Here is an 18,480-nt window from a genome sequence, read left to right as displayed (position 1 = left end):
TGGTGATATTGGGGACAGCCAGTATCTGATGTGGTGATATTGGGGTCAGTCAGTATCTGATGTGTTGATATTGGGGACAGTCAGTATCTGATGTGTTGATATTGGGGACAGTCAGTATCTGATGTGGTGGTATTGGTGGACAGTCAGTATCCGATGTGGTGCTATTGGTAGACAGTCAGTATCCGATGTGGTGATATTGGTGGACAGTCAGTATCCGATGTGTTGATATTCGGGGACAGTCAGTATCTGAGGTGTTGATATTGGGGACAGTCAGTATCTGATGTGTTGATATTGGGGTCAGTCAGTATCTGATGTGTTGATATTGGGGACAGTCAGTATCTGATGTGTTGATATTGGGGACATTCAGTCTCCGATGTGGTGATATTGGGGGACAGTCCGTACCTGATATGGTGATATTGGGGACAGTCAGTATCTGATGTGGTGATATTCAGGGACAGTCAGTATCTGATGTGTTGATATTGGGGTCAGTCAGTATCTGATGTGGTGATATTGGGGTCAGTCAATATCCGATGTGTTGATATTTGGGGACAGTCAGTATCTGATGTGTTGATATTGGGGACAGTCAGTATCTGATGTGTTGATACTGGGGACAGTCAGTATCTTATGTGGTGATATTGGTGGACAGTCAGTATCCGATGTGATGATATTGGTGGACAGTCAGTATCCGATGTGTTGATATTCAGGGACAGTCAGTATCTGATGTGTTGATATTGGGGACATTCAGTCCCCGATGTGGTGATATTGGGGGACAGTCATTATCTGATGTGGTGATAATGGGGACAGTCAGTCTTCGATGTGTTGATATTGGGGGACAGTCAGTATCTGATGTGGTGATATTGGGGTCAGTCAGTATCTGATGTGTTAATATTGGGTACAGTCAGTATCTGATGTGTTGATATTGGGGACAGTCAGTATCTGATGTGGTGATATTGGTGGACAGTCAGTATCCGATGTGGTGCTATTGGTAGACAGTCAGTATCCGATGTGTTGATTTTGGTGGACAGTCAGTATCCGATGTGTTGATATTCAGGGACAGTCAGTATCTTATGTGTTGATATTGGGGACAGTCAGTCTCCGATGTGGTGATATTGGGGGACAGTCATTATCTGATGTGGTGATATTGGGGACAGTCAGCAGCTGATGTGTTGATATTGGGGACAGTCAGTATCTGATGTGGTGATATTCGGGGACAGTCAGTATCTGATGTGGTGATATTGGGGGACAGTCAGTATCTGATAGTGTTGATATTCGGGGACAGTCAATATCTGATGTGGTGATATTCGGGGACAGTCAGTATCTGATGTGTTGATATTGGGGTCAGTCAGTATCTGATGTGGTGATATTCAGGGACATTCAGTATCTGATGTGTTGATATTGGGGTCAGTCAGTATCTGATGTGGTGACATTTGGGTCAGTCAATATCCGATGTGTTGATATTTGGGGACAGTCAGTATCTGATGTGTTGATATTGGGGACAGTCAGTATCTGATGTGTTGATACTGGGGACAGTCAGTATCTTATGTGGTGATATTGGTGGACAGTCAGTATCCGATGTGGTGATATTGGTAGACAGTCAGTATCCGATGTGAGTATATTGGTGGACAGTCAGTATCCGATGTGTTGATATTCAGAGACAGTCAGTATCTGATGTGTTGATATTCGGGGACAGTCAGTATCTGATGTGTTGACATTGGGGTCAGTCAGTATCTGATGTGGTGATATTGGGCTCAGTCAGTATCCGATGTGTTGATATTCGGGGACAGTCAGTATCTGACGTGGTAATATTCGGGGACAGTCAGTATCGATGTGTTGATATTGGGGGACAGTCAGTCTCCGATGTGTTGATATTCGGGGACAGTCAGTATCTGATGTGTTGATATTGGGGACAGTCAGTATCTGATGTGGTGATATTGGGGGACAGTCAGTATCTGATGTGGTGATATTGGGGTCAGTCAGTATCCGATGTGTTGATATTCGGGTTCAGTCAGTATCTGATGTGGTGATATTCGGGGACAGTCAGTATCTGATGTGTTGATATTCAATGACAGTCAGTATCTAATCTGTTGATATTGGGGACATTCAGTCTCCGATGTGGTGATATTGGGGGACAGTCATTATCTGATGTGGTGATATTTGGGACAGTCAGTCTTCGATGTGTTGATATTGGGGGACAGTCAGTACCTGATATGGTGATATTGGGGACAGTCAGTATCTGATGTGGTGATATTCTGGGACAGTCAGTATCTGATGTGTTGATATTGGGGTCAGTCAGTATCTGATGTGTTGATACTGGGGACAGTCAGTATCTTATGTGGTGATATTGGTGGACAGTCAGTATCCGATGTGGTGATATTGGTAGACAGTCAGTATCCGATGTGATGATATTGGTGGACAGTCAGTATCCGATGTGTTGATATTCAGGGACAGTCAGTATCTGATGTGTTGATATTGGGGACATTCAGTCCCCGATGTGGTGATATTGGGGGACAGTCATTATCTGATGTGGTGATAATGGGGACAGTCAGTCTTCGATGTGTTGATATTGGGGGACAGTCAGTATCTGATGTGGTGATATTGGGGACAGTCAGTATCTGATGTGGTGATATTCGGGGACAGTCAGTATCTGATGTGTTGATATTGGGGTCAGTCAGTATCTGATGTGGTGATATTGGGGTCAGTCAATATCCGATGTGTTGATATTTGGGGACAGTCAGTATCTGATGTGTTGATATTCGTGGACAGTCAGTATCTGATGTGTTGATATTGGGGTCAGTCAGTATCTGATGTGGTGATATTGGGGGACAGTCAGTATCTGATGTGTTGATATTGGGGTCAGTCAGTATCTGATGTGGTGATATTGGGGGACAGTCAGTTTCTGATGTGGTGATATTCGGGGACAGTCAGCAGCTGATGTGTTGCTATTGGGGTCAGTCAGTATCCGATGTGTTGATAATCGGGGACAGTCAGTATCTGATGTGGTGATATTGGGGTCAGTCAGTCTCCGATGTGGTGATATTGGGGGACAGTCAGTATCTGATGTGTTGATATTCGGGGACAGTCAGTATCTGATGTGGTGATATTCGGGGACAGTCAGTATCTGATGTGTTGATATTGGGGTCAGTCAGTATCTGATGTGTTGATATTGGGGACAGTCAGTATCTGATGTGGTGATATTCGGGGTCAGTCAGTATCTGATGTGGTGATATTCGGGGACAGTCAGTATCTGATGTGTTGATATTGGGTCAGTCAGTATCTGATAGTGGTGATATTGGGGGTCAGTCAGTATATGATGTGGTGATATTCAGGGACAGTCAGTATCTGATGTGGTGATATTGGGGTCAGTCAGTATCTGATGTGTTGATATTCGGGGACAGTCAGCATCTGATTTGGTGATATTCGGGGACAGTCAGTATCTGATGTGTTGATATTGGGGTCAGTCAGTATCTGATGTGGTGATATTGGGGGACAGTCAGTATCCGATGTGTTGATATTCGGGGACAGTCAGTACCTGACGTGGTGATATTCGGGGACAGTCAGTATTTGAAGTGGTGATATTCAGGGACAGTCAGTACCTGACGTGGTGATATTCGGGGACAGTCAGTATCTGATGTGGTGATATTGGGGTCAGTCAGTATCTGATGTGTTGATATTCGGGGACAGTCAGCATCTGATTTGGTGATATTCGGGGACAGTCAGTATCTGATGTGTTGATATTGGGGTCAGTCAGTATCTGATGTGGTGATATTGGGGACAGTCAGTCTCCGATGTGTTGATATTCGGGGACAGTCAGTATCCGATGTGTTGATATTGGGGATCAGTCAGTATCCAATGTGTTGATATTCGGGGACAGTCAGTATCTGATGTGTTGATATTCGGGGACTGTCAGTCTCCGATGTGTTGATATTTGGGGACAGTCAGTATCTGATGTGGTGATATTGGGGGACAGTCAGTATCTGATGTGGTGATATTGGGGTCAGTCAGTCTCCGATGTGTTGGTCTTCGGGGACAGTCAGCAGCTGATGTGTTGATATTGGGGACAGTCAGTATCTGATGTGGTGATATTGGGGTCAGTCAGTATCTGATGTGTTGATATTGGGGACAGTCAGTATCTGATGTGTTGATATTGGGGACAGTCAGTATCTGATGTGGTGGTATTGGTGGACAGTCAGTATCCGATGTGGTGATATTGGTGGACAGTCAGTATCCGATGTGTTGATATTCGGGGACAGTCAGTATCTGATGTGTTGATATTGGGGTCAGTCAGTATCTGATGTGTTGATATTGGGGTCAGTCAGTATCTGATGTGGTGATATTGGGGTCAGTCAGTATCTGATGTGTTGATATTGGGGTCAGTCAGTATCTGATGTGGTGATATTGGGGTCAGTCAGTATCTGATGTGTTGATATTGGGGACAGTCAGTATCTGATGTGGTGATATTGGGGACAGCCAGTATCTGATGTGGTGATATTGGGGTCAGTCAGTATCTGATGTGTTGATATTGGGGACAGTCAGTATCTGATGTGTTGATATTGGGGACAGTCAGTATCTGATGTGGTGGTATTGGTGGACAGTCAGTATCCGATGTGGTGATATTGGTGGACAGTCAGTATCCGATGTGTTGATATTCGGGGACAGTCAGTATCTGATGTGTTGATATTGGGGACAGTCAGTATCTGATGTGTTGATATTGGGGTCAGTCAGTATCTGATGTGTTGATATTGGGGACAGTCAGTATCTGATGTGGTGATATTGGTGGACAGTCAGTATCCGATGTGGTGCTATTGGTAGACAGTTAGTATCCGATGTGATAATATTGGTGGACAGTCAGTATCCGATGTGGTGATATTGGTAGACAGTCAGTATCCGATGTGATGATATTGGTGGACAGTCAGTATCCGATGTGTTGATATTCAGGGACAGTCAGTATCTGATGTGATGATATTGGGGACATTCAGTCCCCGATGTGGTGATATTGGGTGACAGTCATTATCTGATGTGGTGATAATGGGGACAGTCAGTCTTCAATGTGTTGATATTGGGGGACAGTCAGTATCTGATGTGGTGATATTGGGGACAGTCAGTATCTGATGTGGTGATATTCGGGGACAGTCAGTATCTGATGTGTTGATATTGGGGTCAGTCAGTATCTGATGTGGTGATATTGGGGTCAGTCAATATCCGATGTGTTGATATTTGGGGACAGTCAGTATCTGATGTGTTGATATTCGTGGACAGTCAGTATCTGATGTGTTGATATTGGGGTCAGTCAGTATCTGATGTGGTGATATTGGGGGACAGTCAGTTTCTGATGTGGTGATATTCGGGGACAGTCAGCAGCTGATGTGTTCATATTGGGGTCAGTCAGTATCCGATGTGTTGATAATCGGGGACAGTCAGTATCTGATGTGGTGATATTGGGGTCAGTCAGTCTCCGATGTGGTGATATTGGGGGACAGTCAGTATCTGATGTGTTGATATTCGGGGACAGTCAGTATCTGATGTGGTGATATTCGGGGACAGTCAGTATCTGATGTGTTGATATTGGGGTCAGTCAGTATCTGATGTGTTGATATTGGGGACAGTCAGTATCTGATGTGGTGATATTCGGGGTCAGTCAGTATCTGATGTGGTGATATTCGGGGACAGTCAGTATCTGATGTGTTGATATTGGGTCAGTCAGTATCTGATAGTGGTGATATTGGGGGTCAGTCAGTATATGATGTGGTGATATTCAGGGACAGTCAGTATCTGATGTGGTGATATTGGGGTCAGTCAGTATCTGATGTGTTGATATTCGGGGACAGTCAGCATCTGATTTGGTGATATTCGGGGACAGTCAGTATCTGATGTGTTGATATTGGGGTCAGTCAGTATCTGATGTGGTGATATTGGGGGACAGTCAGTATCCGATGTGTTGATATTCGGGGACAGTCAGTACCTGACGTGGTGATATTCGGGGACAGTCAGTATTTGAAGTGGTGATATTCAGGGACAGTCAGTACCTGACGTGGTGATATTCGGGGACAGTCAGTATCTGATGTGGTGATATTGGGGACAGCCAGTATCTGATGTGGTGATATTGGGGTCAGTCAGCATCTGATTTGGTGATATTCGGGGACAGTCAGTATCTGATGTGTTGATATTGGGGACAGTCAGTATCTGATGTGGTGGTATTGGTGGACAGTCAGTATCCGATGTGGTGAAATTGGTGGACAGTCAGTATCCGATGTGTTGATATTCGGGGACAGTCAGTATCTGATGTGTTGATATTGGGGACAGTCAGTATCTGATGTGTTGATATTGGGGTCAGTCAGTATCTGATGTGTTGATATTGGGGACAGTCAGTATCTGATGTGGTGATATTGGTGGACAGTCAGTATCCGATGTGGTGCTATTGGTAGACAGTTAGTATCCGATGTGATGATATTGGTGGACAGTCAGTATCCGATGTGTTGATATTCAGGGACAGTCAGTATCTTATGTGTTGATATTGGGGACAGTCAGTCACCGATGTGGTGATATTGGGGAACAGTCATTATCTGATGTGGTGATATTGGGGACAGTCAGTCTCCGTTGTGTTGATATTGGGGGACAGTCAGTATCTGATGTGGTGATATTGGGGACAGTCAGTATCTGATGTGGTGATATTCGGGGACAGTCAGTATCTGATGTGTTGATATTGGGGTCAGTCAGTATCTGATGTGGTGATATTGGGGTCAGTCAATATCCGATGTGTTGATATTCGGGGACAGTCAGTATCTGATGTGGTGATATTGGGGTCAGTCAGTCTCCGATGTGTTGTTATTCAGGGACAGTCAGTATCTGATGTGGTGATATTCGGGGACAGTCAGTATCTGATGTGGTGATATTGGGGGACAGTCAGTATCTGATGTGTTGATATTCCGGACAGTCAGTACCTGATGTGGTGATATTCGGGGACAGTCAGTATCTGATGTGTTGATATTGGGGTCAGTCAGTATCTGATGTGTTGATATTGGGGACAGTCGGTATCTGATGTGGTGATATTCGGGGTCAGTCAGTATCTGATGTGGTGATATTCGGGGACAGTCAGTATCTGATGTGGTGATATTGGGTCAGTCAGTATCTGATAGTGGTGATATTGGGAGTCAGTCAGTATATGATGTGGTGATATTCGGGGACAGTCAGTATCTGATGTGGTGATATTGGGGTCAGTCAGTATCTGATGTGTTGATATTCGGGGACAGTCAGCATCTGATGTGGTGATATTGGTGGACAGTCAGTATCTGATGTGATGATATTGGGGGACAGTCAGTATCTGATGTGTTGATATTGGGGACAGTCAGTATCTGATGTGTTGATATTCGGGGACAATCAGTATCTGATGTGGTGATATTGGGGACAGTCTGTATCTGATGTGTTGATATTCGGGGACAGTCAGTATCTGATGTGATGATATTGGGGTCAGTCAGTATCTGATGTGTTGATATTCGGGGACAGTCAGTAACTGATGTGTTGATATTGGGGACAGTCATTCTCCGATGTGTTGATATTGGGGTCAGTCAGTGTCTGATGTGGTGATATTCGGGGACAGTCACTATCTGATGTGTTGATATTGGGGACAGTCAGTATCTGATGGGGTGATATTGGGGGCAGTCAGTCTCCGATGTGTTGATATTGGGGACAGTCAGTATCTGATGTGGTGATTTTGGGGACAATCAGTATTCGATGTGGTGATATTCGGGGACAGTCAGTATCTGATGTGTTGATATTGGGGACAGTCAGTATCTGATGTGGTGATATTGGTGGACAGTCATTATCCGATGTGTTGTTATTCGAGACAGTCAGTATCTGATGTGGTGATATTGGGGACAGTCAGTATCCGATGTGGTGATATTCGGGGACAGTCAGTATCTGATGTGTTGATGTTGGGGGTTAGTCAGTCTCCGATGTGTTGATATTGGGGACAGTCAGTAATCGATGTGGTGATATTCAGGGACAGTCAGTATCTGATGTGGTGATATTGGGGGACAGTAGTATCTGATGTGTTGATATTCGGGGACAGTCAGTATAATAGCATTTAATAACAGCACTCACTGAAGAGCAAAGCAGGCCATGCTTCTGAAAGAGATAAGCACAGAAATTGCTGGAGAAACTCAGCAGGTTTGCCAGCAACTGTGGACAGAGAAACAGTGTGTCATATCTGTCAAGACAGTTCTTCAGAACTGTGGTGATATTGGGTGACAGTCAGTATCCGATGTGTTGATATTGGGGGTCAGTCAGTCTCCGATGTGGTGATATTAGGGGACAGTCAGTATCTGATGTGGTGATATTGGGGACAGTCAATATCCGATGTGTTGATATTCGGGGACAGTCAGTATCTGATGTGGTGATATTGGGGGACAGTCAGTATCTGATGTGTTGATATTGGGGGACAGTCAGTATCTGATGTGGTGATATTGGGGACAGTCAATATCCGATGTGTTGATATTCGGGGACAGTCAGTATCTGATGTGGTGATATTGGGGGACAGTCAGTATCTGATGTGTTGATATTGGTGTCAGTCAGTATCTGATGTGGTGATATTGGGAACAGTCAGTCTCCGATGTGTTGACATTCGGGGACAGTCAGTATCTGATGTGGTGATATTGGGGACAGTCAGTCTCCGATGTGTTGACATTCGGGGACAGTCAGTATCTGATGTGGTGATATTGGGGACAGTCAATATCCGATGTGTTGATATTCGGGGACAGTCAGTCTCCGATGTGTTGACATTCGGGGACAGTCAGTATCTGATGTGGTGATATTGGGGACAGTCAGTATCTGATGTGTTGATATTGGTGTCAGTCAGTATCTGATGTGGTGATATTGGGGACAGTCAGTATCTGATGTGTTGATATTGGTGTCAGTCAGTATCCGATGTGTTGATATTGGGGGTCAGTCAGTCTCCGATGTGGTGATATTAGGGGACAGTCAGTATCTGATGTGGTGATATTGGGGACAGTCAGTGTCTGATGTGGTGATATTGGGGGACAGTCAGTATCTGATGTGGTGATATTGGGGACAGTCAATATCCGATGTGTTGACATTCGGGGACAGTCAGTATCTGATGTGGTGATATTCTCTCCTCAGGGCATTGGTATATCGGAAAAACTACCTGTTCCGAGATGACTATGATAATTGTTACATCACCAAACAGTTTGTGGATATCGACATCATGAGGGCAAAGACTGGGAAAAGTACCATTCTCCCCCTGCGATTCCAGGAGGCATGTAGATTCATCCGGCCATGTGAGTACAGCCCGGGGTCTCACACATGCTGGGATACCTTATCTGTGTGCCCAGTATGTACACTGGCTCACCCACACAGAACATCCCACTGACCATAGACTGACCTCTCTCGCCTCACACTCACCCTTTGCACCTCTCTGGTCCATTAAGCTCTTATCTCTCAACTGTTCCCCCAAGCACCTCTATTAAGCTTTTGTTAAATCATGGCCAGAGGTTTGTGTGTGCGTGAGAGAGAGAGAGATAATTTGTGAGTGTTCGTATGTGAGAGAGAGAGAGAGAGAGAGAGAGAGTGTGCGTGTGAGATAGAGGGTGTGATTGAGAGAGAATGTGCGTGTGAGAGAGAATGTGTGTATTAGAGAGAATGTGTGTGTGACTGAGAGTGTGTATGTGAGAGAGTGTGTGTGAGAGAAAGTGTGTGTAAGAGTGTGTGAGAGAGTGTGTGTATGTGAGAGACACTGTGCATGTGAGAGAGAATGTGTGTGTTACTGGGAGTTTATGAGTGTGAGAGAGTGTGTGTATGTGAGAGACACTGTGCATGTGAGAGAGTATGTGTGTGTGAGAGAGTGTATGTATGTGAGAGAGACTGTGTTTATGAGAGAGAATGTGAGAGAGAGACTGTGTATGTGAGAGAGAGTGTGTGAGAGTATGTGTATAAGAGAGAGTGTGTGTGTGTATGAGAGTAAGTGTGAGTGAGAGAGAGTATGTGTGTGTAAGAGAGAGAGTATGTGTGAGAGAGAGTGTGAGAGTGTGTGTATGTGAGAGAGTATGTGTGTGAGAGAGTATGTGTGTGAGAGAGAGTGTGTGCGGGTTTGTGTGTGTGAGTGTGTGGTGGGAGGGGGAGTGTGTGTGTGAGAGATAGTGTGTCTGAGGGTGAGTGTGTATGCGTGTGAGTGTATGTGTGTGAGTGTATGTCTGTGAGGGTGTGCATGTGAGGCTATGTGTGTGTGACAGTGTGTATCTGAGGGTCTGTGTGAGATTGTATGTATGTGAGGGTGTGTGTGTGTGTTTGTGTGTATGTGTGTAGGTGGAGGGGAGAGTGTGTTTGTGTGTGTGTATGTGTGCGAGTGCATGTCTGTGAGGGTGTGTGTGTGAGGGTATGTGTGTGTGAGAGCGTGTGTCTGAGGGTGTGCATGAGATTGTATGTATGTGTGAGAGTGTGTGTGTGAGAGTGTGTGTGTGAGAGCATGTGTGCACGTGTGACTGTGTGTGTATGAGAGTGTATGTGAGACAGTGTAAAACAGTGTGTGTGAGAAAGTGTGTGTGTGAGTGTGAGTGTGTGTGTGCATGACAGTGTGTGTATGTGAGAGAGAGTGTGTGTGTGAGAGTGTGTGTATGTGAGAGCGAGTGTCTGTGTGTGTGCTTACTGAGAAGGTGTATGAATGGGAGTGTGTGTGTTTGCTACAATCAGAGATTTTCACCTCTCTCCGAGTAACCCCACGGTTCCATGTCCAACACTTTCTACAAATCCTTGTACACCACATCCACCGCATTTCCCTGCTCCACCAGTCATCTCCTCAACAACCTGATCCTATTTCCTCCCCCCGCCCCCGTCCCCTGCCGTCTGAAACCTCTCCTGGTAACTTCTAAATATTTTCTCTTCAATTAGACACATGAACTCAGCACCCAGTGCTCTGTAACCGTCAGACTCACCTTGGGTCAGTGTGAATCACACCTGCCCACAAAACCATAAAACCATCTGACCCTTTGAGCCTGCCCTGCCATTCAGTCAGATCTTGGCTGGCCTTTATCATGAAACTGCACTCTCACCCTTAACCCTTCACTGTTCAAAGATCCTTGCCTTTAAACAAACACTCAACGAGGTTTGCCTCAACTGGGCGGGGAATTCCCAACCCCTTGGGTGAAGAATTTCCTCCTCAGCTCAGTCCGAAACCTGCTCCCCCTTATTTGAGTTCTAGTCTCACCCACTAATAGAAAGACCCTCCCTGCGTTGATCTGATCTAATCCCTTTAGCCTTTTATATGTTTCTATGACATCCCCACCCCTCCCCCCATTCTTCCCAATTCCAATGAGTGCTTTCCCGGTTGACTCAATAAGGCACACCTCGGAACTCCAGCATCAACCTCCGCTCCTCTCCTCCAGGCTCCAGTCCATTCTTTCTTGCATTAAGGAGACCAAACCTTCATTTGAGATGCATTTACGAAGTTTGCTGAAGGACTCAGACAGCGCCAGTGAGGAGGTGTTGTTTTTACCCCGTACAAGACCCTTGCGAGAGTTGAAGCACTGTGAAGGGTTGTGGGTGCCAGATTATGTGAACCCATCGGAGAGAGGGTGCAGGAGAAGTTTAGAGGCATAGGGACGTACAGCATGGAAACAGACCCCTTCGGCCCAACTCGTCCGTGCCGACCCGGATATCACAAACTAGCCTAGTCCCATTTGCCAGCACTTGGCCCATATTCCCTCCGAACCCTTCCTATCCATGTCCCCTATCCAGATGCCTTTTAAATGGTGTCATTGTACCAGCCTCCACCACTTCCTCTGGCAGCTCATTCCATACACGTACCACCCTCTGTGTGAAAAAGTTGCCCCTTAGGTCCCTTTCCCCTCTCACCCTGAACCTATGCCCGTCCAGTTCTGGACTCCCCCCACCCCAGGGAAAAGACCTTGTCAATTTATCCTATCCATGCCCCCTCATGATTTTATAAACCTCTACAAGGTCACCCCTCAGCCTCCGACGCTCCAGGGAAATAACTGAAGATGACGCAAGGACATCTACAGCCAGAGGGAAACAGGCGCCATTGATGACAGCTGCTGTCTGCTTTTGAAAACTAAGTTGATGCAATTTGAATAGGGACTTTTATTGAATCAGTATATTGTTATAGAGTGGGAGGTAGATAACAGACCTTTAAGTGTTGCTGAACAAAGAGACCTTGAAGTGCAGGTTCATAGCTCCTTGAAAGTGGAGTCGCAGGTCGATAGGATAGTGAAGGCGGCGTTTGGTATGCTTTCCTTTATTGGTCAGAGTATTGAGTACAGGAGTTGGGAGGTCATGTTGCGGCTGTACAGGACATTGGTTAGGCCACTGTTGGAATATCGCGTGCAATTCTGGTCTCCCTGCTATAGGAGGGATGTTGTGAAACTTGAAAGTGTTCAGAAAAGATTTACAAGGATGTTGGAGGGTTTGAGCTACAGGGAGAGGCTGAACATGCTGGGGCTGTTTTCCCTGGAGCGTCGGAGGCTGAGGGGTGACTTTATAGAGGTTTATAAAATCATGAGGGGCATGGATAGGATAATTAGACAAAGTCTTTTCCCTGGGGTCGGGGAGTCCAGAACTAGGGGGGCATAGGTTTAGGGTGAGAGGGGAAAGATATAAAAGAGACCGAAGGGGCAACTTTTTCACACAGAGGGTGGAACGTGTATGGAATGAGCTGCCAGAGGATGTGGTGGAGGCTGGTACAATGACAGCATTTAAAAGGCATCTGGATGGGGACATGGATAGGAAGGGCTTGGAGGGATATGGGCCAAATGCTGGCAGGTGGGACTAAATTGGGTTGGGATATCTGGTCGGCATGGACGGGTTGGACCGAAGGGTCTGTTTCCATGCTGTATGACTCTATGAGTTTGTGGTCCCCATTGTCACCCCCACCCCCACTGGGAGGGATTCCCCCATTCTCCCCCCCGCCTTCCCATGGGAATCGAGTCCCCAATTTTCCCCCCACTCCCCATGGGAGCGAGACCCCCATTCTCTTTCTGTGCTCTATGAGTCTACGGTCGGCATGCGAGAGTTGGGCCGAAGAACGCTTTCCCTTGCTGTCCCGACTCTACCGATTGGCGTAGTCACTCGATGGGCCGAAAGGCCTAATCCCTGTTCCAGAAGCTTCTGGCCTATTACAGGGCGCTTGAACGCACAATCTTTTGTACCCCGTTGGCAGGGTCCTACTACCTGACACTGTCGGAAAAGCAGAAATACATTGTGGGTTTCACCACGGTCCTGAGGCAGTCAGTGTCGGTCGTGATCATCATCCTCTTGGACTACACCATCTTCTGGGTTCTCGATATGGTCAGTTACCACCTGCAAGTGGAGATCGTCGCTAGATGTGAGTCCCCACCTCCCTCCCTGATTTTCCCATGATTCGGTCTTCCCGTTTTTCTGCTGGTCGGCTTATCCCCCCCTCCGCGGCACACATCCATTGGCCTCCATGAGCTCCGACATTCCTCAGGTCGGAATTCCAAACTCCAGGCCTTCAGGAAGGTAGACACCAGCTAGGCCGAATGCTCCAGAGGCTGCCATTTCAACACACCACCCTGTTTCCCCAGCCAACACCCCTGTCTCAGCGCACTGTCCACTCCCCATTGCAGCGAGTCCCCCATTCTCCCCCCACTCCCCATGGGAGCAAGTCCCCCATTTTGCCCCCACTCCCCGTGGGAGCGAGTCCCATACTCCCCCCCCGACTCCCCGTGGGAGTGAGTCCCCCACTCCCCCTCCCACTCCCCGTGGGAGCAAGTCCCCCATTCCCCCCCACTCCCCGTGGGAGCGAGTCCCCCACTCCCCCCCCGGCACTCCCCGTGGGAGTAAGTCCCCCATTCTCCCCCCACTCCCATGGGAGCGAGTCCCCCACTCCTCGTGGGAGTGAGTCCCCCATTCTCCCCACACTCCCCGTGGGAGCGAGTCCCCCATTCTCCCCCCACTCCCCGTGGGAGCGAGTCCCCCATTCTCCCCCCACTCCCCGTGGGAGTGAGTCCCCCATTCTCCCCCCCACTCCCCGTGGGAGCGAGTCCCCCACTCCCCCCCCCCGGCACTCCCCGTGGGAGTGAGTCCCCCATTCTCCCCCCACTCCCCAATGGGAGCGAGACCCCATTCTCCCCCCACTCCCCGTGGGAGCGAGTCCCCCATTCTCCCCCCACTCCCCGTGGGAGCGAGTCCCACATTCTCCCCCCACTCCCCGTGTGAGCGAGTCCCCCATTCTCCCCCCACTCCCCGTGGGAGTGAGTCCCCCATTCTCCCCCCACTCCCCGTGGGAGCGAGTCCCACATTCTCCCCCCACTCCCCGTGTGAGCGAGTCCCCCATTCTCCCCCCACTCCCCGTGGGAGTGAGTCCCCCATTCTCCCCCCACTCCCCGTGGGAGCGAGTCCCACATTCTCCCCCCACTCCCCGTGGGAGTGAGTCCCCCATTCTCCCCCCACTCCCCGTGGGAGTGAGTCCCCCATTCTCCCCCCTCTCCCTGTGGGAGCGAGTCCCCCACACCCCGTGGGAGCGAGTCCCCCACTCCCCCCCCGGCACTCCCCGTGGGAGTGAGTCCCCCATTCTCCCCCCTCTCCCTGTGGGAGCGAGTCCCCCACTCCCCGTGGGAGCGAGTCCCCCACTCCCCCCCCGGCACTCCCCGTGGGAGTGAGTCCCCCATTCTCACCCCACTCCCCGTGGGAGCGAGTCCCCCATTCTCCCCCCCCACTCCCCATGGGAGCGAGTCCCCCATTCTCCCCCCACTCCCCATGGGAGCGAGTCCCCCATTCTCCCCCCACTCCCCGTGGGAGCGAGTCCCCCATTCTCCCCCCCACTCCCTGTGGGAGCGAGTCCCCCATTCTCCCCCCACTCCCATGGGAGCGAGTCCCCCATTCTCCCCCCCCCACTCCCCATGGGAGCGAGTCCCCCATTCTCCCCCCACTCCCTATGGGAGCGAGTCCCCCATTCTCCCCGCCACTCCCTGTGAGAACGAGTCCCCCGTTCCCCCAACCCCACCCCCCCCGGAAACAAAATCCACATTTTCTCTGCTCTCCGGGAGGGGGCGGAGGGGGCGGAGGGGTTGGGGTAACATTTCTCCTGAACTCCTAATTAGATTTATTAGCCCTAGATTGGCGGACCCATCATAATCATTAGGGGCATGGACACGGTCAATAGCCAAAGTACTTTCCCCAGGATCAGGGAGTCCAAAACCGGAGGGGCATAGGGTAAAGGTGAGAGGGGAAAGATTTAAAAGGGACCTTCGAGGCACGTTTTCACAAAGTTTTTAACGGAACAGTAGACTGAACTGAACAAACTGTGTAAGGTACGAGGTCAGACACAGGGATGTTTGCCGAAGATTGCACACTGTTCAGCTCCATTCGCCGCTCCCTCAGAGACCGGAACGTTCCGTGTCCAAATCCAACACGAGCTGGGCAATATCCAGGCTTGGGCTGACAAGGGGTGAGCAACATCGGTGCCAGAGAAATGCAGGTGATGACCATCACCAACAACAGAAAATCTAAATATCGCCAAACTGAGGTTCAATGGCGTTACCATCACTGAATCCCCCCACTATCAACATCCTGGGGGTTCCCATTGAGAGAGAATCTAACCATCGCCCCCTTGATGTTCAATGGTGTTACCATCACTGAATTCCCCCCCCACTATCAACATCCTGGGGGTTCCCATTGAGAGAGAATCTAACCATCGCCCCCTTGATGTTCAATGGTGTTACCATCACTGAATCCACCCCCATTATCAACATCCTGGGGGCTCCCATTGAGAGAGAATCTAACCATCGCCCCCTTGATGTTCAATGGCGTTACCATCACTGAATCCCCCCCCATTATCAATATCCTGGGGGCTCCCATTGAGAGCGAATCTAACCATCGCCCCCTTGATGTTCAATGGTGTTACCATCACTGAATCCCCCCCCCATTATCAATATCCTGGGGGCTCCCATTGAGAGAGAATCTAACCATCGCCCCCTTGATGTTCAATGGCGTTACCATCACCGGATTCCCCCCCCCCCCCCCCCCCCCCCCACTATCAACATCCTGGGGGTTCCCATTGAGAGAGAATCCAACCATCGCCCCCTTGATGTTCAATGGCGTTACCATCACTGAATCCCCCCCCTCCCCCCCACTATCAACATCCTGGGGGTTCCCATTGAGAGAGAATCTAACCACCGCCCCCTTGATGTTCAATGGTGTTACCATCACTGAATCCCCCCCCCCGACTATCAACATCCTGGGGGTTCCCATTGAGAGAGAATCTAACCATCACCCCCTTGATGTTCAATGGTGTTACCATCACTGAATCCCCCCCACCACTATCAACATCCTGGGGGCTCCCATTGAGAGAGAATCTAACCATCACCCCCTTGATGTTCAATGGCGTTACCATCACTGAATCCCCCCCCATTATCAACATCCTGGGGGTTCCCATTGAGAGAGAATCTAACCATCGCCCCCTTGATGTTCAATGGTGTTACCATCACTGAATTCCCCCCCCCACTATCAACATCCTGGGGTTCCCATTGAGAGAGAATCTAACCATCACCCCCTTGATGTTCAATGGTGTTGCCATCACTGAATCCCCCCCCCCACTATCAACATCCTGGGGGTTCCCATTGAGAGAGAATCTAACCATCACCCCCTTGATGTTCAATGGTGTTACCATCACTGAATCCCCCCCCACTATCAACATCCTGGGGGTTCCCATCGAGAGAGAATCTAACCACCGCCCCCTTGATGTTCAATGGTGTTACCATCACTGAATCCCGTGATCACCATGTCTCACAACATGGATTAATGAAACAAACGAGGGGGCTTGGATTAAGAAGAGAAGGAAGATCTGGTTTTCCCCGCAGTGGAGAATTTAATGACGGAGAAGGGGGAAGACAGGCTTCAGGTGATGAGTAAAGTCATGGAGAGGGCTCCTATAAGCTCTTCATCCCGCACACGGTTGGGGGACACTACGGGACTATTTAGCACGGCCAATCCACCCTAACCTGCACATCCCTGGGCACTATGGGACAATTTAGCATGGCCAATCCACCCTAACCTGCACATCCCTGGGCACTATGGGACAATTTAGAATGGCCAATCCACCCTAACCTGCACATCCCTGGGCACTACGGGACAATTTAGCATGGCCAATCCACCCTAACCTGCACATTCCTGGACGCTATGGGACAATTTAGCATGGCCAATCCACCCTAACCTCACATCCCTGGGCACTATGGGACAATTTAGCACGGCCAATCCACCCTAACCTGCACATCCCTGAGCACTACGGGACAATTTAGCATGGCCAATCCACCCTAACCTGCACATCCTGGGCACTACAGGACAATTTAGCATGGCCAATCCACCCTAACCTGCACATCCCTGGGCACGACGGGACAATTTAGCATGGCCAATCCACCCTAACCTGCACATCCCTGGGCACTACAGGACAATTTAGCATGGCCAATCCACCCTAACCTGCATATCCCTGGGCACGAAGGGACAATTTAGCATGGCCAATCCACCCTAACCTGCACAACCCTGGGCACTACAGGACAATTTAGCATGGCCAATCCATCCTAACCTCACATCCCTGGGCACTATGGGACAATTTAGCACGGCCAATCCACCCTAACCTGCACATCCCTGAGCACTACGGGACAATTTAGCATGGCCAATCCACCCTAACCTGCACATCCCTGGGCACTACAGGACAATTTAGCATGGCCAATCCACCCTAACCTCACATCCCTGGGCACTATGGGACAATTTAGCACGGCCAATCCACACTAACCTGCACATCCCTGAGCACTACGGGACAATTTAGCATGGCCAATCCACCCTAACCTGCACAGCCCTGGGCACTATGGGACAATTTAGCATGGCCAATCCACCCTAACCTGCACAACCCTGGGCACTATGGGACAATTTAGCATGGCCAATCCACCCTAACCTCACATCCCTGGGCACTACGGGACAATTTAGCACGGCCAATCCACCCTAACCTGCACATCCCTGGGCACTACAGGACAATTTAGCATGGCCAATCCACACTAACCTGCACATCCCTGAGCACTACGGGACAATTTAGCATGGCCAATCCACCCTAACCTGCACAGCCCTGGGCACTATGGGACAATTTAGCATGGCCAATCCACCCTAACCTGCACAACCCTGGGCACTACGGGACAATTTAGCAAGGCCAATCCACCCTAACCTGCACATCCCTGGGCACTACGGGACAATTTAGCACGGCCAATCCACCCTAACCTGCACATCCCTGGGCACTACAGGACAATTTAGCATGGCCAATCCACCCTAACCTGCACATCCCTGGGCACTAAGGGACAATTTAGCATGGCCAATCCACCCTAACCTGCACAACCCTGGGCAATATGGGACAATTTAGCATGGCCAATCCACCCTAACCTCACATCCCTGGGCACTATGGGACAATTTAGCACAGCCAATCCACCCTAACCTGCACATCCCTGAGCACTA

General features: G+C 49.2%; 1 protein-coding gene across 1 annotated transcript in view; it reads left to right on the top strand.

Annotated features, from left to right (window-relative positions):
- The window catches only part of dcst2 (DC-STAMP domain containing 2), a 137,337-nt gene that overhangs the window by 83,881 nt on the left and 34,976 nt on the right, over positions 1 to 18,480 (top strand). The window contains exons 7-8 of the mRNA XM_087985117.1: positions 9,133 to 9,290; positions 13,181 to 13,345. Coding sequence (XP_087841243.1) covers positions 9,133 to 9,290; positions 13,181 to 13,345 — 323 coding nt within the window. The remainder of the gene's footprint in view (positions 1 to 9,132; positions 9,291 to 13,180; positions 13,346 to 18,480) is intronic.

This window comes from Chiloscyllium plagiosum, unplaced genomic scaffold (genome assembly GCF_037043375.1).
Source record: "Chiloscyllium plagiosum isolate Xiang-an unplaced genomic scaffold, Cpla_swu_hap1 HiC_scaffold_50, whole genome shotgun sequence".
In the NCBI taxonomy this organism is placed as follows: Eukaryota; Metazoa; Chordata; class Chondrichthyes; order Orectolobiformes; family Hemiscylliidae; genus Chiloscyllium; species Chiloscyllium plagiosum.
The sequence above is the reverse complement of the archived record's forward strand: the minus strand, read 5'-3'. Positions and strand labels throughout refer to the sequence as shown.